The sequence below is a fragment of the Bubalus kerabau genome, chromosome 11 (assembly GCF_029407905.1).
Source record: "Bubalus kerabau isolate K-KA32 ecotype Philippines breed swamp buffalo chromosome 11, PCC_UOA_SB_1v2, whole genome shotgun sequence".
In the NCBI taxonomy this organism is placed as follows: domain Eukaryota; kingdom Metazoa; phylum Chordata; class Mammalia; order Artiodactyla; family Bovidae; genus Bubalus; species Bubalus kerabau.
The window spans coordinates 63,200,638-63,226,233 of record NC_073634.1 but is presented as its reverse complement, the minus strand read 5'-3'; the positions used below and the strand labels follow the sequence as shown (position 1 = coordinate 63,226,233).

The 25,596-nt window shown below is 41.1% G+C and overlaps 1 protein-coding gene and 1 pseudogene across 4 annotated transcripts in view; both read left to right on the top strand.

The window, feature by feature from the left end:
* FAM161A (FAM161 centrosomal protein A) overlaps nt 1-8,539 on the top strand; it is a 29,371-nt gene extending 20,832 nt beyond the window's left edge. For all 4 annotated transcript variants that reach the window (XM_055540402.1, XM_055540403.1, XM_055540405.1 and 1 more), the window contains 2 exons: nt 7,382-7,536; nt 7,965-8,539. In XM_055540402.1, the coding sequence (XP_055396377.1) occupies nt 7,382-7,536; nt 7,965-8,103 (294 nt within the window). In that variant the 3' untranslated portion in view covers nt 8,104-8,539. The remainder of the gene's footprint in view (nt 1-7,381; nt 7,537-7,964) is intronic.
* A 14,378-nt stretch (nt 8,540-22,917) lies between these two features.
* On the top strand, nt 22,918-24,449 carry LOC129623827 (protein O-linked-mannose beta-1,2-N-acetylglucosaminyltransferase 1-like; annotated as a pseudogene).
* Nucleotides 24,450-25,596: the final 1,147 nt, after the last annotated feature.

The following is a 25,596-nucleotide window of genomic DNA, read 5'->3' as shown; positions in this document are numbered from 1 at the left end:
TTTAATAAATACACAGGAGTGGAACTGCTGGATTGTGTAGTGGTTCTATTTTTAATTTTTTGAGGAAACTCCATACTGTTTTCCATAATGGCTGTGCCAATTTACTTTCCCATAAACAGTGCATAAGGGTTCCCTTTTTCTCTACATCCTCACCGGCATTTGTTATGTGTTGTTTTTTTTTTGAGACCAGCCATTGTAACAAGTGTGAGGTGGTATCTCATTATGGATTTGATTTGTATTTCCCTAATGCTGGTGATCTTTTTTTTTTTTTGTACAGTTCTTCTGTGTATTCCTGCCACCTCTTCTTAATATCTTCTGCTTCTGTTAGGTCCATACCATTTCTGTCCTTTATCCAGCACATCTTTGCATGAAATGTTCCCTTGGTATCTCTAATTTTCTTGAAGAGATCTCTAGTCTTCCCCATTCTGTTGTTTTCCTCTATTTCTTTGCATTGAATGCTGAGGAAGGCTTTCTTATCTCTTCTTACTATTCTTTGGAACTCTGCATTCAGATGCTTATATCTTTCCTTTTCCTGTTTGTTTTTTGCTTCTCTTCTTTCTACAGCTATTTGTAAGGCCTCCCCAGACAGCCATTTTGCTTTTTTGCATTTCTTTTCCATGGGGATGGTCTTGATCCCTTTCTCCTGTACAATGTCACGAACCTCATTCCATAGTTCATCAGGCACTCTATCAAATCTAGTCCCTTAAATCTATTTCTCACTTTCACTGTATAATCATAAGGGATTTGACTTAGGTCATACCTGAATGGTCAAGTGATTTTCCCTACTTTCTTCAATTTCAGTTTGAATTTGGCAATAAGGAGCTCATGATTTGAGCCACAATCAGGTCCCGGTCTTGTTTTTGCTGACTGTATAGAGCTTCTCCACCTTTGGCTGCAAAGAATATAATCAGTCTGATTTTGGTGTCGACCATCTGGTGATGTCCATGTGTAGAGTCTTCTCTTATGTTGTTGGAAGAGGGTGTTTGCTATGACCAGTGTGTTCTCTCGGCAAAATTCTGTTTACCTTTGTCCTGCTTTATTCCGTATTCCAAGGCTAAATTTGCCTGTTACTCCAGGTGTTTCTTGACTTCCTACTTTTGCATTCCAGTCCCCTATAATGAAAAGGACATCTTTTTTGGGTGTTAGTTCTAAAAGGTCTTGTAGGTCTTCATAGAACCATTCAACTTCAGCTTCTTCAGTGTTACTGGTTGGGGCATAGACTTGGATTACTGTGATATTGAATGGTTTGCCTTGGAAACGAACAGAGATCATTCTGTCGTTTTTGAGATTGCATTCCAGTACTGCATTTCTGACTCTTTTGTTGACCATGATGGATACTCCATTTCTTCTAAGGGATTCCTGCCCGCAGTAGTAGATATAATGGTCATCTGAGTTAAATTCACCCGTTGCAGTCCATTTTAGTTCACTGATTCCTAGAATGTCAACGTTCACTCTTGCCATCTCCTGTTTGACCACTTCCAATTTGCCTTGATTCATGGACCTGACATTCCAGGTTCCTATGCAATATTGCTCTTTAAAGCATTGGACCTTGCGTCTATCACCAGTCACATCCACAAGTGGGTATTGTTTTTGCTTTGGCTCCATCCCTTCATTCTTTCTGGAGTTATTTCTCCACTGATCTCCAGTAGCATATTGGGCACCTACCAACCTGGGGAGTTCCTCTTTCAGTATCCTATCATTTTGCCTTTTCATACTGTTCATGGGGTTCTCAAGGCAAGAATGCTGAAGTGGTTTGCCATTCCATTCTCCAGTAGACCACATTCTGTCAGACTTCTCCACCATGACCCGCCCATCTTGGGTTGCCCAACATGAGCATGGCTTAGTTTCATTGAGTTAGACAAGGCTGTGGTCCTAGTGTGATTAGATTGAGTAGTTTTCTGTGATTATGGTTTCAGTGTGTCTGCCCTCTGATGCCCTCTTGCAACACCTACTGTCTTACTTGGGTTTCTCTTACCTTGGACGTGGGGTATCTCTTCATGGCTGCTTCAGCAAAGCGCAGCCGCTGCTCCTTACCTTGGACAAGGGGTATCTCCTCACCGCCGCCCCTCCTGACCTTGAACATGGAGTAGCTCCTCTACTTGGATATTATTTAGATATTAACCTCTTATCAAATAGATGATTTGCAAATATTTTCTCCCATTCAGTAGGTTGCCTTTTTGTTTTGTTGATCAGTTTTTTTTTAAGTGAGTCTATAATTTTTAGTTTTAGCTATAATTAGTGAAATTACTTCCTTTTTGTAAAAATTGAAGTATAGTTGATTTACCATGTTGTATTAGTTTCTGGTATACAGCAAAGTGATTCAGAACTGATACATACACATACATATATATATATTCTTTTTCAGATTCTTTTCTATTATAGTCTACTACAAGACATTAAATGTAGTTCCCTGTGCTATACAGTAGGACCTTGTTATTTATCTATTTTATGTAAAGTAGTGTATATCTGTTAATCCCACCTCTTCCCTTTCCCCTTTGGTAGCCATAAATTTGTTTTCTGTGTCTGTGAGAACGACTTCCTTTTTATTGGGAAAAAAAAAAAGCTTGGTGCTATGAACAATGAATTATAATTTTACTAGATTTATACTCAGTTTTTCAGTCTTTCCCTTAAGAGAAATGTGTTGATGTCAGGTGATCTTTTTTGTATCCATAAGGGAAAAGCTCCTATGGGCCACGTAATTTAAAAATAGACAAAATCACTAGAGGTTACAGGTGCTGTGTTGTGAATTTCAAGCTGTTACATTTGGAGCTTGCTGCCAGCAAGTGTCTGGGAGAGATGAGTGTCCTGTAGGACTGTCCTTGTCAGAGTCTCACTGAGGACAAAGGACATTCGCTGTGGCATATTACAGTCTCTCAAAATTATGGGAACCCTTTACTTACTGATTTGGATATAATTTTATGTAACACTTTTCACTTTAAGGGATTTTTTTTCTCACATCCCAGTTTCAGCTTTAGGGGAGAAAAATGATCATAAGCTGTTCTACGTTACTCAGCATGAAGTGATTGACTTTTGCTTCACATAGTTTTTCCCGACTCTCTACTGCAGGTTTTATGTCCACTGGTCTGGATATATCTACCCAGATTTCTTACAGGCATCTTATATTCATCTTGCCACAAAGTAGACCTTCCTCTCTGGGAAGAATAGACCTTCCTCTCTATTTTTCGTGTTTTTGTTGGGCTGCAATTTAGATGACTGGAAGCCACTTTTCCCCCCACTTTTTCTCACTTCTCACTGAGACCTGAGAAGTTCCTGTCTAAACAACTTTTGGATCTACCTTTCTCCATTCCTGATGGTGAAATGCTAGGTGAAGCCACTGTTATTTTCTGAGTTATTATTATGGTTTGACTGGTTTTCTTGCCTTGTTCTTTGCAAAGCCACTCACTCTGTCTTCTCTTTGCCATTCCCATTCCCTTGCCACAGTGTTCACCCCAGTAACGGTGGCAATCATGCACTTCACTGATGCCATTTGTTCTCATTTTCAGTAAATGGTATCAAGGGAGCTTGACATTGGCTTCTCCAAACAGTGCTGCAAGATGGGTATTCTTGTCTTGCAGAGGAAGAAACTGAAGTTGAAAGAAAGTAAATAACTCTTAATGTCTATAGTTAGTAAATAATGGAACTAGGAACCCTAGTTGGCCTGCTTCCAAATGCTTAGCACTAAGCTGTCCTGCTTTCTCCCAGAAGATAAGTCCTCAAGTCTTAACATGGTGTACCGAATCCTCTCTTATCTGATCCCTGTTGACCTCTTTAGTTCATCGACCACTGCGCACCTCCACCCGCTTCTGTGTACACCCTTTACTTGTAGACTGTACCACACCACTAGTTTCAAACTGGAAATCTTTTTTTTTTTTTTTAATATTTATTTATATATTTGGCTGTGCCAGGTCTTAGTTGCAGCAGTTGGGATCTTTGATCTTTGTTGTGGCATGTGGGATCTTTTTAGCTGTGGTGTGCAAACTCTTTAGTTATAGCATGTAAACTCTTAAGTTGCAGCCTGTGGGATCTGGTTCCCTGACCAGGATTTGAGCCTGGGCCCCCTGCATTGGGAGTGCAGAGTCTTAGCCATTGGACCGACCAGGGAAGTCCCTCAAACTTGAAATCTTTATTCAGACTGTTTCTCAACACCCATATAACTTCTTTGTATCTTTCCTCTGAGTCTTTCAAGGCTCAGTATAAAATCACTTCTTGCACTGTGTCTCCAGGTTGAGTTACATGCTATTTGTTCTGTGTTCTTTTATTACCCTTTGTGCATTTCTGTCTTTATTCCTATGTATTGTGTGGAAATTATCTGTTTAATGCTCTCTCTTCTCTTTCAGCTAGTTACTTTGAAAGGTGTTGGTCAAATCTTTGTGTTGCTAGCTCCTAAGACAGCATATGGCACAGAGGACATGTTCATAAACATTTGTTGAACCCGAACTGGACTATTTCTTCCTGGGATTAGCCCAGGCCTAGAGCACTACCCTAACACAGTAGTGATGAGTCTCAGCAGTAAGAAGCAGTTCTGCAGTGCTGTGAATTCCCAGTCTTTCTAGTCACCAGAGAAAATGTGGCAAAATAGTGGTGTGTGTGAAATTAAACCCATAAAGAAGTGTTAAATATTGAAAGCATAGGTTAGTTTCATAGCTGATATTTTCTTCAACCAACTTCAGCCAACACATATGCTATCTTCTCCCCATATACCTCTACCTCCCATGAGGGCTTGTCACAAAATAAGTAGTCAGTAATTAATATTAAAGGAAAGAATTGCTATAAACTTCGGCTTTAAAACTAAGTATTTTTTTCCTCTTCAAACTAGAGTAGTGATTGTAGACAAATTGCCTGAAGAAACAAAGATAATTTATTTTTTTAGTATCTTAGATACAAAAACAAAATAATCATTCAGTTATTTTAACCACTTTTAGTTCATAGTCTTTACAGTTCTTTTTGCATGGTGAAGCTTGAGGGGGACATGTTTGTTTTAAAAAAGAACAGTTACATACTATTCACCTTGATATGAAATATTAAAAGATAATAAATTCTATATACAGAGTGACTGGCAGTGACTCACCATTATTTTGGTTTTGTTAACATAAATTAGTACTTTTTTTCTTGCAGTTACTATTACTGCTAATTAACAGCTGTTATTTAATAAATTCACTCACAACGGTATGCATTACCCATTTATAAGTGTTAATTATTTTCTTGCTGCTGTTGAGTTATCCCCCTAGCAGAGTTAGGCTGTGATCTAGGACAGAACAAACCATGTTTTCCTATTTCTTAAAAATCACAGGATTTATTAACTGAATATGTTAAATCAGATTTTAAACCAAATATTGGGGCTGCCCTGGTGGTTCAGCTGGTAAACAATCTGCCTGCAATATGGGAGACCTAGGTTTGATCCCTGGGTTGGGAACATTCCCTGGAGAAGGGAACGGCTACCCACTCCAGTGTTCTGGCCTGGAGAATTCCATGGACTGTATAGTCCATGGGGTCGCAAAGAGTCGGACATGACTGAGCGACTTTGACTTTCAAACCAAATATTAAACAAAGCATTAAATCAAATTTTAAATCAAATTCAGATGAAGGTTTAAGAGCAGTAACATTGAGTAGTATCATTTAAATCTTTTATACCTCATTTGCTTAAATCAGAATATATTCTTTGTAGCACATTGAGTTAGGTCTGGGGTTTCTTTATCCTGCTTTACAGTCTTTGGGGCATTGTTCTCAGGTCACTTTCCCATGCCTTTCAGTTGCCCAAGGCTTGTATATTGGTACTCGTAGCCTCTGGTGGCATTTTTACTTACTTGTCTGAAAATCATCATCCACAGTGGGTGCATTTCGGCAGCAGTTTGAGTGCTTCTTTTTCAGTTTTCTAGAAACGCACTAGTGATAGTTTCATCCATTGTAATCAGCCCTTGCCATTTTGGTTTCTCCCATGGAACACTAGACTCCAGGGTCCTTCCTTATCCTGGAATCTCTGGGTTAGGAAAATATCTGACACTGCATTACTGAAGTCGGGCTTCAGGCCACGTTGGATGACCACTACCACTTAGAGGAAGCAGCATGGTAGAGTGAAGAAGACCCAGGAAAGGATTAGGAGACTTGCTTTTCCCTCAGTATATTCTGTGACTTTAAGCAAACCACTTAACCTCAGGAAGGGTGGACCGAGTATCTTGGTTTCCTCTTCTGTGTTAAATTTTGGGGTGAGACCTTGTGCTCTTCCACACCCTTTTCAGGATGGGATGCCACTGGTGCATTGGGACTGGGCCATTCCTCATCACTGTCCTTTAGTTCCAGGTTCAGATAGTGATTTTTGGCCCTGTGCTAGTTCACACCCACGCATAGGAGGTAAAAGTGGACTCAAGTCAAGGCATTCGTGTGAACCTCAGTCATCTTGTGAATCTGTAAAGCCTGTGGTCTCAGGAGCTGTGATAATTGATTTGCTTTAGGTATGAGAGGGTCATCACGATTCCCACGGGCCCCAAAGCCAGGAAGTCACAGTCTGGAGATTTGAACCCAATTCTAAATTCATGTTTTTCCTGCTGTATCTATTGCTTCCCCCACACAGTAAAGATAACAACATTGATGATTTATACTCTTCAGTGGATTAGAGACATGGCTTGTAAAGAGTAAAATTTATAGTAGGCACATAAAGAACCCTCTGACAACTATCACATGATCTTATTTTCTTACTGATTTTTCTTTCAGATATCCTCGGACAGTCATGAAACAGTACAGTGTAAAGAATAATTATAGTTCAAAACTCATGTGACTATTACCCATGTTAACAAATATAGCATTAGAGCATTGCCAGTACCCCAGAAACGCTGTGTGCCCTGCCCAGATCAAAACTATTTCACCTAGAGGTAACCACCATTTTAACTTTTGAGATGAGCATTTCCTTGTTTTTCTTTACGGTTTTACCGCCGATGTACCAATCCCTGAGCAACATGGTTTAGTTTTGCCTGTTTCGGGTGTTCTATACCGTGTGCACTCTTTTGTGGCATGCTGCTTTTGTTCAATGTTTGTGAGGTCCATCCATGTTGTAACATATAGCTAGAGTTCATTTTCTGCTTAATTTTAGTCTGTTATATGAACGCACCAATATTTATTTATCCATCTAGTGTTGATAGATATTTAGGTTGTTTCCAGTTTGGAGTTGTTACAAACAGTACTATTCTGAGCATTTTGGTGTGTCTCTGATGGGCACATAGGTTGGAGTTTCTCTAGGCACCTACCTAGGAGTGGAATTGCTGGTCAGAGTATGCATATTTTTCAACCTGCTGTGATTATTGAATTTAATTTTCACTGGAGCTTTTAACATTTTTAATGAAACTTGAAGTCTTTTGTCCTCCTCTAAAAAGGTTTGTCTTTCCTATAGAAAAATGCAAGAATGGCAGCAGAAAAGCATTATTCTAACACTTTAAAAGCACTAGGAATATCTGATGAGTTTGTTTCAAAGAAAGGCCAAAGTGGAAAAATATTTGAGTACTTCAGCAATCAAGAGATGAAAAATTTCACTGAAGATAAAGAAAGGTAACATATATAAGATGTCTGAATGGTTAACCTTTGAAAAAATTCTTGCTTGCAGGAAAGCATAAAAATCTGTTCTATAAGATTTTAAAAGCTGTTTTATCTAATGGAACACACATGAAGTGTTGTAAAACATATTGACATTTTAACATGTTTGACACTTCAAAATATTACATGGTGATGAAGTATTTTTTAAAGTCAAATAATGTAAATTTCTGACATAAATAATGAAAACAATAACATGGTTTCAAATGAAGTTTAAAGAGTCAATCTTTACTTTCCCAATTGGTATTTTATAGACTTTTCTTGATAAATTGGAGCTTATACACTTGAGGAAGACTGGCTGCAGGATGGCATACATTGCAGAGGGTTTGTTTACCTTTAAACCAAATCCATTTTCCTTTGAAAGATTGATAAATTTCTTCCTCTAGCTTTAATGAAGAAGAAAAAATAGAAGAAAGAGAGAATGGGGAAGAAAATTATCTTACTGATACCAACAGCCAAGATTCTTGCAAGGAAACAGATGAAGTCAATGAAGAGAATGGAGAAGAGAAATGTGTTGAAGAATAAAACTGAGTCAATTGGCAGGGTCGCCTCTCTGTGCCCCTGCTGTTGTTGGCAGCATTGGGCATCAGAAGCTGTGCTTGTGGTGTTAAGGACATCTATGAGAACCCATCTGTTGTGTGCAGGCCTCTTGAGCGAAGTCCTCATGTGGCCTGCAAAGGTCAAATCCAGCTAATGGGTCATTTGATCATTTAGAGTCAGGTTTTGCCTTCCAGTTTTTAAAATCACTATATATGGTCTGTTTGCAACTTTGATCTATTTTTTAAAAATGTTTGAGAATCACAGCTGTCAGAAACTGATTAGATATAAAAGTATACATCACTTCATTATTTTGGGTGGAAAAATCACTTAACATTGAGAGTAGAGAGAGGTATTGGCCTTTGGTGATTTGTTTGGAAAAAGTGTTCTGGAAAGCATGAATTGAAAAATAAATATTTTTAAATTATACTATTTTCTCCTTCTTTTTCTCTTCAATACATCTCACAAAATGAATCCTCAAAGTTATTTTACTAGGTATTTTAAGTTTCTTATCTGAGCCATGTTTTAAAAAGTAATAAGACGTAGGAAAAAATAGATAACTTGCACATTTACATTCATTTATGTACTGAGAGTTACTGTTAAATTATCCACACCATCATCACTTTTTCTTTTACCTTTCATTCCAGTTTATTTTTAAAACATAAATTATTAGAAAAGTTTTTATACTAGTTTTTTAACTCTGTTTATTATGACAGGTGGAAATAATTGTAGCATCTGAGTTATAATCTTAATTGGAATTAAATATCACTCCTGTTTTGTAGATGATGAAATTGTACATAACAACTTGTTCAGGACAAGTCTCCAAAGTAACTCAGATTTAACCCTTTAATACTGAACCGTTACATGCTGTTGTAGATACTTGTCTTTCTGTGCATAATGTTAGTTTGATTTTATGAATCTTATTTTGCTCTTTGAGCAAACTTTTGCTTTAAAAATTCAAACCAGTCATAAAGATGTGATTGAGTAAGATGTTTTTAGAAGAAAAAGATCTACCTCCTTTAAAGATGATGAACTAATAAAGGTATGTATAATAGTACTGTTTACCAACTGGCAATTTATGCCTTAAACTACAAAAATAAGGTGATTTTTCTCAATTACGGGCAAATGCTTACTCCTAATTCCTTTCCTACAGTTTGTGTTAAACTCATTATCATTAGATTGAAAACTCTCCTTGAGAGTTGGCACTAGTTAAAAATTCATCTTTCTATTCCTTGAATATTTTGCACAGGATTGTCCATATAGTAGGTACTGAATAAAGGCTTGAATAAATAGATGGATATAGTTTTAAATTTTACTTATAATTACTTCAAAATGAGTACACACAGATTGAAAACATTTTCCTTTCAATTTATTGAGAACCTGTTGAACCACAATTCACAAATTGTAACATTTAAAACATAACTTGCTTCCTAAGGATTTATTCTGCATTCTGTTTCTTCTCAGTTTTTTGGGCAGTGTATAGGACTTGGTTTCACGACCAAGCTTCAGTTTTCTTTAAAAATGGGAATTGTATAGTCTGTGGGGTCGCAAAGAATCAGACATGACTGAGCAACTTCCACTTTTCTCCACTTTACCTATCTTGGGTGGCTGTGGGTAAGACTGGCGTAATATACAGAAAGTTCTTTGTAAGCTAGGGTATTCAAGTGGACAGTGTCAGAGGACAGAATAGTCCTCAATAAACTTTTAACTTTAACTAGACCTTCTTTTATTTAAATGAGATAGAAAATTATTTAAATATTATTTTGTTAGAAATTATATTTGAACCGACCCAGATAATCACGATGGTGTGATCACTCACACTTACCTAGAGCCAGATATCCTGGAATGTGAAGTCAAGTGGGCCTTAGAAAGCATCACTACGAACAAAGCTAGTGGAGGTGATGGAATTCCAGTTGAGCTATTTTAAATCCTAAAAGATGATGCTGTGAAAGTGCTGCATTCAATATGTCACCAAATTCGGAAAACTCAGCAGTGGCCACAGGACTGGAAAAGGTCAGTTTGCATTCCAATCCCAAAGAAAGGCAATGAATGCCAAAGAATGCTCAAACTACCGCACAGTTGCACTCATCTCACACGCTAGTAAAGTGATGCTCAAAATTCTCCAAGCCAGGCTTCAGCAGTTGTGAACCGTGAACTTCCAGATGTTCAAGCTGGTTTTAGAAAAGGCAGAGGAACCAGAGATCAAATTGCCAACATCTGCTGGATCATCGAAAAAGCAAGAGACTTCCAGAAAAACATCTATTTCTGCTTTATCGACTATGCCAAAGCCTTTGACTGTGTGGATCACAATAAACTGTGGAAAATTCTGAAGGAGATGGGAATACCAGACCACTTGACCTGCCTCTTGAGAAACCTGTATGCAGGTCAGGAAGCAGCAGTTAGAACTGGACGTGGAACAACAGACTGGTTCCAAATAGGAAAAGGACACGACTGAGCTACTGAACTGAACTGATATTTGAACCACTTACTATTTTTTCTTAATAAATTTAAGTATAATTGATTTACACTATTATATTCATTTCAGTATACAGTATAATGATTAAATATTTTTATAGATTATACTCCATTTGAAGTTATTACAAAATAATGACTATATTTCCCTGTGTTGTACAGTATATCCCTGTTGCTTATTTATTTTATACCTGGTAGTTAGTGTCTCTTAATCAACTCTTTCCCTATCTTCCTCCTCCCCCTTCCCTCTCCCTACTGGTAACCACAAGTTCATTCTCTATATCTTTGAGTCTGTTTCTGTTTTGTTATATAAATTCCTTTATTTTATTTAATTACCTTATTTTTGGCTGTTCTGGGTCTTCATTGCTCTGGGTAAGATTAGTCTATAACACTGTCTTGAAAGTAGTTGGTTTTTTTTTTTTTTTCCCCCTTGGCCACATCACACAGCATGTGTGATCTTTGTTCCCTGACCAAGGATTGAACGCTATTGGAAGCACAGAGTCTCAACCACTGGACCACCAGAGAAGTCCCTTAAAAGTAGTTTTTAAAATGTAATAATTATTTTTAAAACTTCTGCCCTATTAGAAGAAGGTGGTTGAATATGGTGTCTTATTTTGGAAATGTTGGTTTAACACTTGATAATAAAGCAGTCTGAAAGATGGTTCTAAGCTGAGTGTATCTCAGCAATGGGCTTGAATGCCCGTCATGCTGAGAAAGATACTGCACAAGACTCCATGCTTAGTATTCAGTATCCACGTATGATGAGGTTTGCTATTGATCACAGTGGACATAAATGCTTATTTCAATCATCTGCTAACTTTAAACTTTTTGGCTCACTCCAAACAAGACTGGTTAGACCATCATTGTTTTTGCCTCCTTATGTAGCTGATTAAGAGCTCATACCAGGTATAGGAGAAGCACTCTGATATTTTCCTGTCCCTTGTGCTTGTGTTGAGAGTATTAGCCTCAGTCAGAGGTGTCTTTGCAGGATTTTCTTTTAAAGCCACTTGTCTGTTTTGTGAGGATTGGTTTTGGAAAGCTGCTGATACAATCTGTGAAGCTACCTGCCAGGGCACACACAGCCTGAGCTGCATAGCCACAATAGTCACGGGAACAAAAGTAGAGGCCGTGTCCCGGACTGGCACTTGGCTGTCTGAGGACCGGACCATGTGAATAGCCAGGGACAATCCACACAGTCAATTTGGTAAAACTGACTTTTTTCAAACAAAATGAGCAGAAATGTTCTAGTAGTCACTTCTTTCCACACTAAATGGGGCATCTTGCTCCCTCCTGCTCCTGTGTGTGCATCCCATTTCAGAAATACTGCTCTGGGTCCCTGCTTCCTCTTGCTGAGGTCAGTCAGTGTGGCTCGATCCAAGAGTGAATTTAGGGATGGGGTCACCAAGGCAAGTAGGGCAGAAAATAAAAGAGCCGGTTGTTCAAAGTCAAGGAATACACACAACATATATCATTAGACTTGGTGATAAATACACTTTGCAGTGAGTCGGGTGGAGGCAGAGTCAACCAGAACTCCCCGGTCCACCACTGCCCCCATGTCCAGTGATGTATAATTGCAAGGCCCTGTGGAAAACTTTAGAAAACTGTGCCAGCATGCTTCATGGCACCCCTAGAGAGCTGAAAGGAACCTGCTGATTGAATGAGCCTCAAGGAGGGGACGAGTTATGATTGATGTCCTGGTGGCCCATGGTTCTGCCCCAGGAGAGCACACACAAAGGGTCAGAAGCCTAGTGTGTGCCGCACCCACCCTCTGAAAGGGGAATGTGTGCAAAGGTGAGGAAACTGCGTCTGCTCAGACACTTGAAGATAAGATCTTACTGCAGAGGGTGACAACCAGGTGGTAACAGCTGAACATTACATAATATGTTTTGTACAGAGAAGGTATTTTAAAAATTGCTTTAAAGATAATGTTATATTCTAATTCTAATCGTATCCTTTAAAATATCTACTATTACATGCATTTCAATTAATGTTACAGTAAGCATTTCAATTACTCAGAGTTTTCCTTAAAATAGACAATGGTTTAATTACCATTTGGAACTGACATCACAACTAACCAGGAGAATCCAAGTCTTACAAAGATGAGTGACAGAGATGATAAATGAGAAGAGAGGAAGGAGAGAAGACAAGACATGGAAGTGAATGCATTGATCAAGGCATTCTGTAAAAAGCAGTTGAAATCTAACAGAACTGATAGTAAGTGGCCAAAGAGTTCAAAGTGCAAACTATCAGGAACCTAGGAACTCAGAGGAAATGGAGATAAATTCTGGATGAACCTTAGGTGCTTTCCAGTTGAAAAACCAATGAACAAACCTCTGAATCTCAAACACTGGGTACCACAATTCAATTACATCTCCGAAAGAAACCAGAAAGTTTCCCAAAGAGTTGTGCTACCTCATTACATCTCCTGTAACAGAAATTGTTCACGTAGACTTAAAGCCACCAGTTTCAGTTCAGTAGTCCACATCCCAGCACATCTTTAAAGCAGTCATTTGCTCACTGGCAGGGGACCCTCCAGCCATTCTGAGCCACTTCACGGCCTCAACAAACCTTGCCCCCTCGTCTCTCTGGCTGCCTTCTGCTTACCCCATCTGGAGCTCCGCTTTCTCTCCCTGCCTGACTCCCCAGGGGTCTGGGCATCTTTACCCCTGTCACTTTTTCCAGGGGTCTTTTTGGTGCCTTTGATGTTACCTTGACATGTAGCAGCTCTGACTCTCAAGCAGCATACACACCTGCCAACTCAGAACCTCACCTTGTTCTGTTGTAATTGATAGTGATGGTCAATCCTTGAGGGCCAAACTTTTCTTTCAACTTTCAATCCCCAGGACTGGCCCATCACCCTTCATACAGGAAGGGCTCAGTCTGTGTTTTTGAGTGGCTGATTAATGAATAAATCTAAAATATGTTTCAATAAACATTGAATAAACATTTCAATAAGCATATAAAGCACAATATGTTTCAATAAAAGTATTACTCTAAGAATAACATTTTTTCTAAAATTGTTACACTAATCTTTACTTGAGCATAACACAAGGGTTTTCACTACCAACTTGTTCTTGAAGTACAGGATTTAAGCATTTAAAAAAATTATTTAATTTTAGTTTAGTGTTTTTTTTGTTGTTTTTTTTTTTTTGCTGTGGCGGGTCTTTATTGCTGCACGCAGGCTTTCTCTAGTTGTGGAAAGTGGGGGCTACTCTTCGTTATGGTGTATGGCCTTCTCATTGCAGTGGCTTCTCTTGTTACAGAGCACAGGCTCTAGGCGCTCAGGCTTCATTAGCTGTGGCACACAGGCATAGTTGGCTCTGTGGCATGTGGGATCTTCCCAGACCAGGGATCGAACTGTTGTGCCCTGCTTTGCATGGAAGATTCGTAACCACTGGACCAGCGGGGAAGCCCCTAAGCATCCTTCTTTTAAAGCAAGCTGTTTTACTGAAGGCTTCTGATTCTTTTATTTTAACTGGAGAGCTAGCTTATAAATAATCTATATAAGATAATCAGAATGCTCCATAATACATACTAATTTATTCAGTCAATAAGAGCTTAATCTAGGTACTGAGAACACATCAGTAAACAACAACAAAAAAGAATCCCTGCTCTTACGGAACTTACATTCTAGTCGGGGGTGATGGGGAGGGAGGTTCAAGAGGGAGGAGACATGTATGCTGCTAAGTCACTTCAGTCGTGTCCGACTCTGTGCGACCCCATAGACGGCAGCCCAACAGGCCCCGCCGTCCCTGGAATTCTCCAGGCAAGAATACTGGAGTGGGTTGCCATTTCTTTCTCCAGTGCATGAAAGTGAAAAGTCAAGGTGAAGTCGCTCAGTTGTGTCCAACTCTTAGCGACCTCATGAACTGCAGCCTACCAGGCTCCTCCGTCCATGGGATTTTCCAGGCAAGAGTACTGGAATGGGGTGCCATTGCCTTCTCCGGGAGACATGTATACCTATAGCTGATTCATGTTGATGTTTGGCAGAAACCAACACAATTCTGTAAATCAATTATCCTTCAATGAAAAATTTTAATAATATATATTAAAACATTATGTCAGCTGATGAATAAAGAAAAATAAAGCAAGGTAAGGGGGTAATAAATGACTGGGGAGAATTAGAGTCAAGGATGGCTTTTCCAATAAAGCAGCACTTGAGCAAAAACATGAAGAAAGTAAGCACTGTATCAGTTCAGTTCAGTTGCTCAGTCATGTCCAGCTCTTTGCAACCCAATGGACTGCAGCACTCCAGGCCTCCCTGTTCATCACCAACTCCCGGAGTTCACCCAAACCCATGGCTGTTGAGTCAGTGATGCCATCCAACCATCTCATCCTCTGTCGTCGCCTTTTCCTCCTGCCTTCAATCTTTCCCAGCATCAGGGTCTTTTCAAGTGAGTCAGCTTTTCGCATCAGGTGGCCAAAGTATTGGAGTTTCAGCTTCGACATCAGTCCCTCCAATGAACACTCAGGACTGATCTCCTTTAGGATGGACTGGTTGGATCTCCTTGCAGTCCAAGGGACTCTGAAGAGTCTTCTCCAACACCACAGTTCAAAAGCATCAATTCTTCAGCACTCAGCTTTCTTTATAGTCCAACTCTCACATCCATACATGACCACTGGAAAAACCATAGCCTTGACTAGACGGACCTTTGTTGGCAAAGTAATGTCTCTGCTTTTTAATACGCTGTCTAGGTTGGTCATAAAGTGTGTGGATAACTGCAAAGGGCATCTCAGATAAAGGAACAGCAAGTCCAGTGGCCCTGAGGTGGGAGTGAGCCTGGGGTTTTGAAGAACTACAAGGAAACCAGTGAGGCCAGAGCAATGAGGGACAGAGAGTTATAAGATGTGAGGTTAGGAAAATAGTGGGGCCCTGATTCCCTGCAGCCTTCTACACCACAGTAAGGCCTTTGTATTTTGTTTTAAATGAGATGGGGTGCTCTGCAAGTGCTGAGAACTGAAGAGGGACTTGAGTTTGAAATGGCCACTCCGGCTGGTGCATAGGAGACCATGGAGGGTGGTTTCAATGATCCAATCATCCAAGTGAGAGATGATGGTGGCTTGGACCAGTGTAGTAATAGAGGCAATAATGAGAAATATTCAGATTCTGGATTATTTTAAAGGTGACATTAAAAGAAATTTAAGGTGGAATGTGAAAGAAATTAATGAATCCACAGATGAAGTTTCTAGATTGAGCCACTAGAAGATGGAATTGCCACTTGCTGAAATGGGAAAGACTTGGGATAAAACGGGTTAGGGAGGTTGGCTTCCCAGTTGGTGCTAGTGGTAAAGAATTCACCCGCCAGTGCAGGAGATGCAAGAGATGCATGTTCAATCTCTGGGTCAGAAAGATCCCCTGGAGGAGGGCATGGCAACCCACTCCAGTATTCTTGCCTGGAGAATCCCATGGATAGAGGAGCCTAGCAGGCTACAGTCCATAGGGCCGCAAAGAGTCAGACATGACTGAAGTGACTTAGCACACAAGAATTATTTTACAACTCAAGGTGAAAGTGAAGTCGCTCAGTCATGTCCGACTCTTAGTGACCCCATGGACTACAGCCCACCAGGCCCTCCGTCCATGGGATTTTCCAGGCAAGAGTACTGGAGTGGGGTGCCATTGCCTCAAAGGCAGAGGTAAGGAAACCATTTACTGGTGGTGGGAAGAGGGGTCTGTTAACGTGGAAAATGCTGAGAAGGGAGCCAAGGAGAGGCAACAGCCCTCAAATTCAGCACACTAACAAGTTTAACCAGTCTCTGCAGCTCGGGGGAACTTTTCATGATTTTTATACATTTTAGGCTGGATATGGAGTTACCATAGTTCTTAAAAAGGAACAAGAGGATCAAGCCATTTGAAAATTCTTATTTAAAAGGAAGTCAACATGTTATCTATATACAACTACCCTGTGATTAGGCATCATCCATCCCGCCCCACCCCATATACCCATCTATCGTGTTGTGCTTTTCACACCTTACTTTTTTTTTTTTTTTGGCTGTGCCTTGTGGCTTGCAGGATCTTAGTGCCCTGACCGGGACTTGAACCCTGGCCTGGGAATTGAAAGCACCAAGTCCTAACCACTGAATGGCCAGGGAATTCGCTTTCACATGTCATTTTAATGATGTAGTCCCTTCTTCTCCCCCAGGAGTAACAACGTACCTTTCCCCTCTAAGCCTGCCTGAACTTATTCTTATCGTGCATCCCAGATACAGTAATGCTGTAGTTTCCTGGATAGCACATTCTATGCCTAAAAGAAAAAAAGAGCCTACCTTAAATCCTGGGTTCAGCTCATAATTAGAAAATTTTTTCCATTGTCTGTAAACAATTACTAAGAAGCTTTAAATATGTTTACTGTTAACAACTAAAATCTCAAAATACTTCCTTTGAAAACAAGGCAATTTTTGCTCTCCCTCCTTTCAGTGGTTGTCAGATGGCAGCTGCCCCTCTCCACTGAGTATCCTGGGATCACCTTCCAAATAATTACTTGTACCCAAATCTTCATCCCAGGGTCTGCTTTGGGGAAAGCCCAACCAAGACAGTGGTCTTCTGAACATCTGGAATGTCTGGCAGCATTGGGCCTGCACTTCACCTGGCAACAAAGGGCGATGTCAGAGGCAGCTGACTCTTGCATGGCCATGTGTCCCTCACTCTGGACAGCCCTCCCTGGAGGTGGCCGAGCAGGCATCTCAGTGTGGAGCTCTGCACATGTGAGGTGCAGGCACGTGGAAATTTTTCTGTTTTACATTTTCAAGCAGTGAGAGACACAATGAACAGATATACTTCAAAGCTATAGTATAATCTATGCCATGTGTGTAATTGAAAAACTAAATATGTAGTTAAAAAATACTTCTAATAAGTATTCTGTCATTTTAATACTCTGTCAATTTTTTCTTTTTTCTATATGTTTTTTTCCCTGGTTCTTTATCTTCTCAAGTTGGGGTTTCAAGAGTTTCATTTCAAGAACTAACTTACTTTGCTTAATTTTTGTCTGAGCTTTGGGTTAGCTTGAGTACTTTCAGGAGGATGTTTATTAATAATGCTTCAACTCCAATTAGCAATCTCTCCTGGAAGAGTGAACACTCCACAGTCATTTCTAAAGTAATTCTACAACCTCACAAAATTTGATTTCCATAAAAGAATGTGAAAATCATCTCAGATAATTTAAGCAGCAATTTCATCTGACAAATGTGAGATTTGATTCTTTCAAATAAAGATGTGGAAAGCAAAATTGCTTTCATGTGAAAAATACACATGATTTAAATTTTTTCAAATCAGTTGCTCATAATAGTTTCCCTAGAGATTTGCTTCTAAATAAAAACTGAGAATTATTATTAAAATAGCAAGACCATTAATCTTTCCTCTGATTTTAAGACATGGTTCATGTTGCCATTCCCCAGATGTTTAATGTGAAGATTTCACAATGACACTGACAGAATAATAAGGAGCAACTGCAGTCCCTGCCGAATCTGAAGCCTGCTCCATGTAAAGTACCGCCAGAGTCTTAAGCAGGGGCTAAAAATAGTAACATGAGTTTTAAAATAGAACCTCAACATCCATTTATTTAAGAAGTGATGGTTCCTTCAGAGGAATAGTTCTCAGTATATTTTGAGCCACTGTGGATAAGCACATACTTAGAACACTCTTTCTGGTTTGAAATTGATTTCTGAGCTTAGGGTGTATTCTTTTGAGTATCTCAGTGGTGCCAAATATTTCTTCTTTGAGAACAAGTTAATTTTTTAAAACACTGACAAAAGTAACTTGACAAGACTAGTGAATAAGATAAGTAGTCAAAGTAGTGGCATTCATTTCAAAAAATACCTAACAGCAAAATAACCAGACTGGTGTTCTCACCTTGCTCAGAAGTCACCTCTGAGATGGATCTGTAAGTGTTTGGGCTCTGAAGCTCCCCGAGGGCAGAGCCTGTGACCATTTTGCCAATTACTGTACCTGGTACATTGTGGGTGCTCAGTAAATATTGGTTGAATGACTGAATAAAGGCAAAAATTGACAATGGTGCTAATTCTGTGATACTCATTGAATGCATGTATTTGAAATAGTTGTTTAAAAAACAGTTTCTGTTATTTGCAAATTTGATAGTACTCTAATGATTTATAGGAAATGCCCCAAGCTACTCAACTTAATTTTCTTTCTTTTGACATAATACCATCTTCTGGATATAGTCCATTTTGCAAAATAAAAAGAGCACTTTTTCAGTGAGTATACTGAGTAGATAGGGCAAATGGAATCACTCCAGTTTTATAGATTAGAGCACTTGATGCTGGACTGTTAAGTAATTTTCCCAACATTAGTGTTATTCGTTAGAATATTTTTAGCCAGTAATAATGCAAATCCTAACTTAGATGACTAATGTCCATTTCTGACAGAAACCACTGGGAAAGGGGAGGGGATTGAGTAATGAAAATAATACTATCACATAAATGACCTAGCTACAGAGAAAAGTCCTGTGCATTGTAGTGTTTTCTGTACGAGGGAAGTCATTTTAACCTTTGCAAGTAATCATATGTTCTGTTTGAAATGAATTCTGGAAATAATTTATCCCACAGAGCAAGTCTTTTCTAATTCCTCTCACCAAGCAGGGTCTGAGCAGAATCTTTCATATACTTTAAATGTGTCATGATGAACAACAGTGCTACTCATTAAAAGACAATACTATTAACAGCCTTTGTAAATCCAGTCTCTGCTCCCACTAAAAGAGACAACCTAACTCACCATCCATCCATAAAGCAAACAACAAACTTAAAACTTAGGGCCTGGAAGGAGAAAAGGATGAGGAGAAAGGTAGATAAGTGAAAACATTTAACTAGTTAAAGTCAGAAAATCTGTGATCACTTATAAATTCTTGATGGAGGAAAATTCTTAAAGAGATGGAAATACCAGACCACCTTACCTATCCCTGAGAAAGCTGTATGTGGGTCAAGATGCAACAGAACCGGACATGGAACAATGGGCTTGTTCAAAATTGGGAAAGGAGTACGTCAAGGTTGTATATTGTCACCCTACGTATTTAACTTATATGCAGAGTACATCATGTGAAATGCCAGGGTGGTGAATTCCAACCTGGAATCAAGATTTCTGGGAGAAATAGCAATAACTCAGGTATGCAAATGATACCACTCTAATGGCAGAAAGCAAAAAGGAACTAAAGAGCCTCTTGATGAGGCTGAAAGAGGAGAGTAGAAAGGCTGATTTAAAATTCAACATTCAAAAAATGAAGATCATGGCATCTGGTCTCATCACTTCATGGCAAATAGATGGGGAAAAAGTGTAAACAGTGACAGATTTTATTTTCTTGTATTCCAAAATCACTGTGGACGGTGACTATAGCCATGATATTAAAAGACGTTTGCTCCTTGGAAGAAAAGCTATGACAAACTAGTCATTAAAGTAGTATTAAAAAACAGACACATCGCTTTGCCAACAAAAGTCAAAGCTATGGTTTTTCCAGTAGTCATGTACAGATGTGAGAGTTGGATCGAAGAATTGATGCTTTTGAATTGTGGTGCTGGAGAACACTCTTGAGAGTCCTTTGGACTGGAAGATCAAACCAGTCAATCCTAAAGGAAATCAACACTGAATATTCATTGGAAGGACTGATGCTGAAGCTAAAGCTCCAATACTTTGGTCACCTGATAAAAAGAGCCAACTCGTTGGAAAAAGACCCTGATGCTAGGGAAGATTGCGAGCAGGAGAAGAAGAGGGTGATGGAGGATGAGATGGTTGGATGATATCATCAACTCAATGGACATGAGTTTGAACAAACTTCAGGAGATAGTGAAGGACAGGGAAGCCTGGCATGCTGCAGTCCATGGGGTTGCAAAGAGTCAGACACAACTTAGCAACTGAACAACAAATAAATTCTTGGTAGAGAATTAGATATACCTACCTCAAGTCCTAACCAAAAAAAGGTCCCTTATGACCTAGATCCTGCCGTGCCCACCTCTCTGATCTAATTTCCCAGAGCCCCATTGTTAGACATTCCACTCCAAAGCCACACTGACTGTCTTGCTGGTCCTCCTGTTCCTCCAACACACCAAACCTTTAACCACCACAGGACCTTTGCACATGCCTTTCCTTATACCTATAACATTTTCCCCAGATTGTCACCAGACTTGCTCTCTCACCTCATTCAGGCTTCTGTTCAAATGTCACCTCTGATAAGCCTTTTCTAACCTCTATATCTAAAAAGGCACCACTTCACATTCCCAGTCTCTCTTACTCTGCTTTTCCCATAAAGCATTGATCATTACTAGGCATAATGTAACATATTTATTTGTGTATTTATTGTCTCTTCTCCACTAACATGTAAGCATCCCAAATGCAGAGATGTCATCTACATTGTTCACTGCTGTGTCCTTGGGCCTAGAAGAGAGGCAAGCAAATATCATTCCAAAATATTTATGAGCATCTGCTATGTGCCAAGCACTGTTCCAGATGCTGAGCATATAGTGAACTAAACAAAAATCTTTGCCCAGTGGAGCTTATAGTCTAGTCACACATGGTAAGTGATCAGTATTTGTTGAATGAATCCTCAGGATTATAATCAAAATCCACTAAAATAAACATTTATCTCCATGTTGTTGTTTAGTTGCTAAGTCGTGTTTGACTTTTTTGAGCTCCCGCGGACTGTAGCCGGCAAGGTTCCTGTGTCCACGAGATTTTCCAGGCAAGAATACTGGAGTGGGTTGCCATTGCCTTCTCCAGGGGATCTTCCTGATCCAGAGATTGAACCCGTGTCACCTGCATTGAAGACGGATTATTTACCACTGAGCCACCAGGGAAGCCCATGTAGCCCCTCGGTAACCCTGGTTGTATCAGTTTCCTGCGGCTGTGTCACATATCACTACAAACAGTCTCTCGTGGTTTTGGAGGCCAGAAGCGTGAAATCAGTGTCACTGGGTCAAAAATCAAGGTGTCATAGGGCCTTCTTGCTCTGGTGGTTTTAGGGAAAGATTCGTTCCTTGTCTCTTCCAACTCCTGGTGACCTTCCTTGCTTGTGATGTTCAAATGTCACAACACCTTTGCTATGTCTCTGTCAAATATCTGTCTCCCTCTCTCTTACAAAAATGTATGTGATGGCATTTAGGACAACCAATAATCCAGGATTATCTCCCAATCTGAAAAGAAATCTGGAAGAAAAAAAAGAAACCCCACATCTGCAAAGTCCCTTTATCCAGATAAAGCAGCATTTACAGGTTCCGGGTGTTTGACCTGATATCTCCAGGGCCATCACCTAGCCCACTACACTGACATTTTTGTATTAATAGCTAAAGGGAAGCTCCCACGAGAATACCAGGAGGTATCTTTTTGCATTTGTCCTTTGCTGTCCTTGGAAAACATATTTATCTCTGGAAAACAAAGAAAGGCAATGACTATTTTCAAATATAACAATAGAATTGCATTTTCCAAAGACTTATATAATAATATTTGTGAGTCGTTCATATAAGTGTTTGGCTTCTATCCAGAAACTCCCACAAAATTAATGAGCAGTGGAGATGGCAAAGCAATATTTGAGAACAAGTTGTTTTATATCTTGTACCATGAGATTCCCATCATGATTTGCAGACAGAACATAAAGCCCTTACCATTCATCACTTACAGTCATTATCTCCTCATCATGAAACCAGGTTGTGATCTCAGAGTCCTTGCCACGTGCCAGGGCACAGAACCGTGTCAGCTTCACAGCTAGAGCTGGAGTCCTACAGCATTTAGGGGTATTTGGGGGCCCCCACGATAGGAGAAGAATAGGCATGACTAACAATAATGTAATTTTGATGCTGTTAAGTCTTTCCAAAATTTGATTTGGAGGCCAAGAATTTAAACTTGTCCTGCTTTTTGGCCTCTTAAAAACAAGTGTGGGCCAGGGTGGGGCCACCAGGGGCGTGGAGTAGATGGAAGCTGCAGTGCGCTGGGCAGAGCTGTGTGGGCCTCAGCGGGGCCTGGGCTCCCTGAGCCATTCCTGCAGGTATGGGTTGGCCAGGACAGTGGTGACCACCCCTGCCCCCTCCGCCCCCCAATACAGCATGGATAACTGGAAGCCCAGTCCCCTCATCAAGCCCTTTGGGGTGTGGAAAAAGTGGAGTGGTATCTTACCGGGAAGTAGAAACTGACCTGGGCTTTCCTGGTGGCTCAGACGGTGAAGAATCTGCCTGCAACATGGGAGACCTGAGTTCGATAGCTAGGTTGGGAAGATTCCCCTGGAGGAAGGCATGGCAACCCACTTTCTTACCTGGAGAATCCCATGGGCAGGGGAGCCTGGCGGGCTACAGTCCATGGGGTCACAAAGCGTAGGACACGAGTGAAGCAACTTAGCAGGCATGCACGCGCCTCATATAGATGAGGCCGTGGTGCTGTTCCTCAACATGATGGCACCTGGCCAAGGGTTCATCTGCATCATTAAGGACAAGGGCTCTTTCCATCTCAAGGACACAGCCAAGGCTCTGCTGAGGAGGCGCGACAGCCAGGCTGGCCCTGCCCTGGGCTGGAGAGACACCTGGGCCTTCGTGGGATGAAAAGGAGGTCCTATCCTTGGGGAGAAACATTCTGACTCACCTGCCCTCTCCTCCTGCGGGGGTTCAGTTCTGCTGAAGACAGAAGTGCCACTAAGCTCAGCTGAAGAGGCAGAGATGAAGATGTGCCACTGGGCAGACATGGAGCTGAACCGTCACAGCCGCTGCTTCTGCAGCAAAATCAAGGGCGACGGGAACATGTACAGCTGCAAGGACCCCACACCTTCCCAGTTCAGCCCTGACCCAGCCCCAGACAACAAGGTCCTCAACGCGCCTGTGGCTGTTGTTGCGGGGAACCGGCCCAGTTACCTGTACAGGATGCTGTGCTCTCTACCCTCAGCCCAGGGGTTGTCTTCCCAAATGAGAACAGTTTTCATCGATGGCTACTATGAGGAACCAACTGCTGTGGTGGCTGCTGTTTGGTCCAAGGGGCATCCAGCACACTTCTGTCGGTGTCAAGAATACCCTTGTGTCTCAGCACAACGAGGCCAGCCTCACTGCCACTTTCAACCTGTTTCCGGAAGCCAGGTTTGCTGTGGTTCTGGAAGGAGGACCTGGACACTGCTGTGGATAGTTTCAGTTTCCTGAGCCAATCCATCCAGCTGCTAGAGGAGGATGACGGCTTGTACTGGATCTCTCACTGGAATGACCAGGGCTGTGAGCACACAGCTGAGGACCCAGCACTGCTGTACCATATGGAGACCATGCCTAGGCTGGGCTGGGTGCTCAGAGATCCTTGTACAAGGAGAAGCTTGAGCCCCAGTGGTCCACACTGGAAAAGCTCTGGGCTTGGGATATGTGGATGCCGATGCTGGAACAATGCCAAGGTACAGAGTGCAACATCCCTTATGTGTCCTGATCCTACCACTTGGGCATCATTGGCCTCAACATGAACAGCTGCTTCCATGAGGATTACTTCCGGAAGCACAATTCAACACAGTTCCAGGTGTCCAGCTCAGGAACATGGACAGTCTGAAGAAGCACGCTTATGTAGTGGAAGTTCACAGGCTGCTCAATGAAGCCAAGGTTCTCAACCACAGCAAGAACCCTTGTGAAGACTCTTCCTGCCAGGCACAGAGGGCCACACCTACACGGCCTTTATCCGAATTGAGAAAGATGATGACTTCATCACCTGGACACAGCTTGTCAAGTGCCTCCATTATCTGGGACCTGGATGTGCGTGGCAACCACCGGGGCCTATGGAGATTGTTTCAGAAAAAGAACCACTTCCTGACGGTGGGTGTCCCTGCCTCTCCCTACTCAATGAAGAAGCCACCATCAGTCTTCTTGGAGCCACCCCCAAAGAGGTGGGAGCCCCAGGAGCTGCAGAACAGACATGAGAGCCCCTCCAGGAGCCTGCAGGGCTGGGTGCTGTATACCCCCAGGCAGCCTAGCCCTTCACCCAATCCTTTAGGATTTTGTAGACACTGGCAGGGGCTGGGGATGGTTTGTTTTTAACATAAGACTTAATTACTAACTCCCAGGGGAGGGCGTCCCTGCTCCAACACCTCTGTTCCTGAGTTGGAGGTCTATTTATTTGCTCCCTTGTCAGGAAAGGGCAGGAGAGTGCCTGGGAATCACTGGGATCCCTGGGTACTTGATCCTGCCTGCCCTTTGTAAACTCCCTCCTCCCAGGCCGGGCTCAGAATCTAACCTATTTCCTGAGGGCCTTGGAAAGAGGCTGAACCCTGGAGGGCCTTGATTTTTTTTTTTTTGACTGGGGTGTTACCCTGAGGGTGGGGCAGGCTCTTACTCAGGAAACTGCTGTGCCCAAACCATGGACAGGCCTAGCTGGGGCCCACTGGCTGATGCAGACTCACTCGGAGACCCTCAGACACAGAACCAGGCCTCTTCTCAGCCTCTTCTTTGTCCAGATTTCCAAAGCTGTATAAGGTGGTCATTGATTGAAAAAGGAGAAAAGCTCAAAAAAAAAAAAAAACTAAAAAACAAAGAAAGAAAGAAACAAGTGTTCTACAACTTTATTCAAAGTATTTTGACAGTTTCTTTAGTGGGAAAGAGTATTATGGATTAGATAAATATGGCCAGTTTTAATCAGTGTGTAAAATCACACTTATTTTTCATAATAGTATTTGGTCTTGTGAAAATCTCGTTCTTAAGTAATACATTCTGTTGATTAAGTCTTGGGAAAGAAAGATTTAAATGAGTCTGATGAGTCATTTCATTTATGATGGGCTCAGGGTACATTTTTATTTCTTGCCTCAGTATTTTTAAAGTAAAATTATGAGAGTAAGTTGTGAATTTCTCTTTAATTAGAAAACCTAGTTTTAAAGACGGAGAAGGCAATGGCACCCCACTCCAGGACTCTTGCCTGGAAAATCCCATGGATGGAGGAGCCTGGTGGGCTACAGTCCATGGGGTCGCTGAGAGTCGGACACGACTAAACTACTTCACTTTCACTTTTCACTCTTATGCATTGGAGAAGGAAATGGCAACCCACTCCAGTGTTCGTGCCTTGAGAATCCCAGG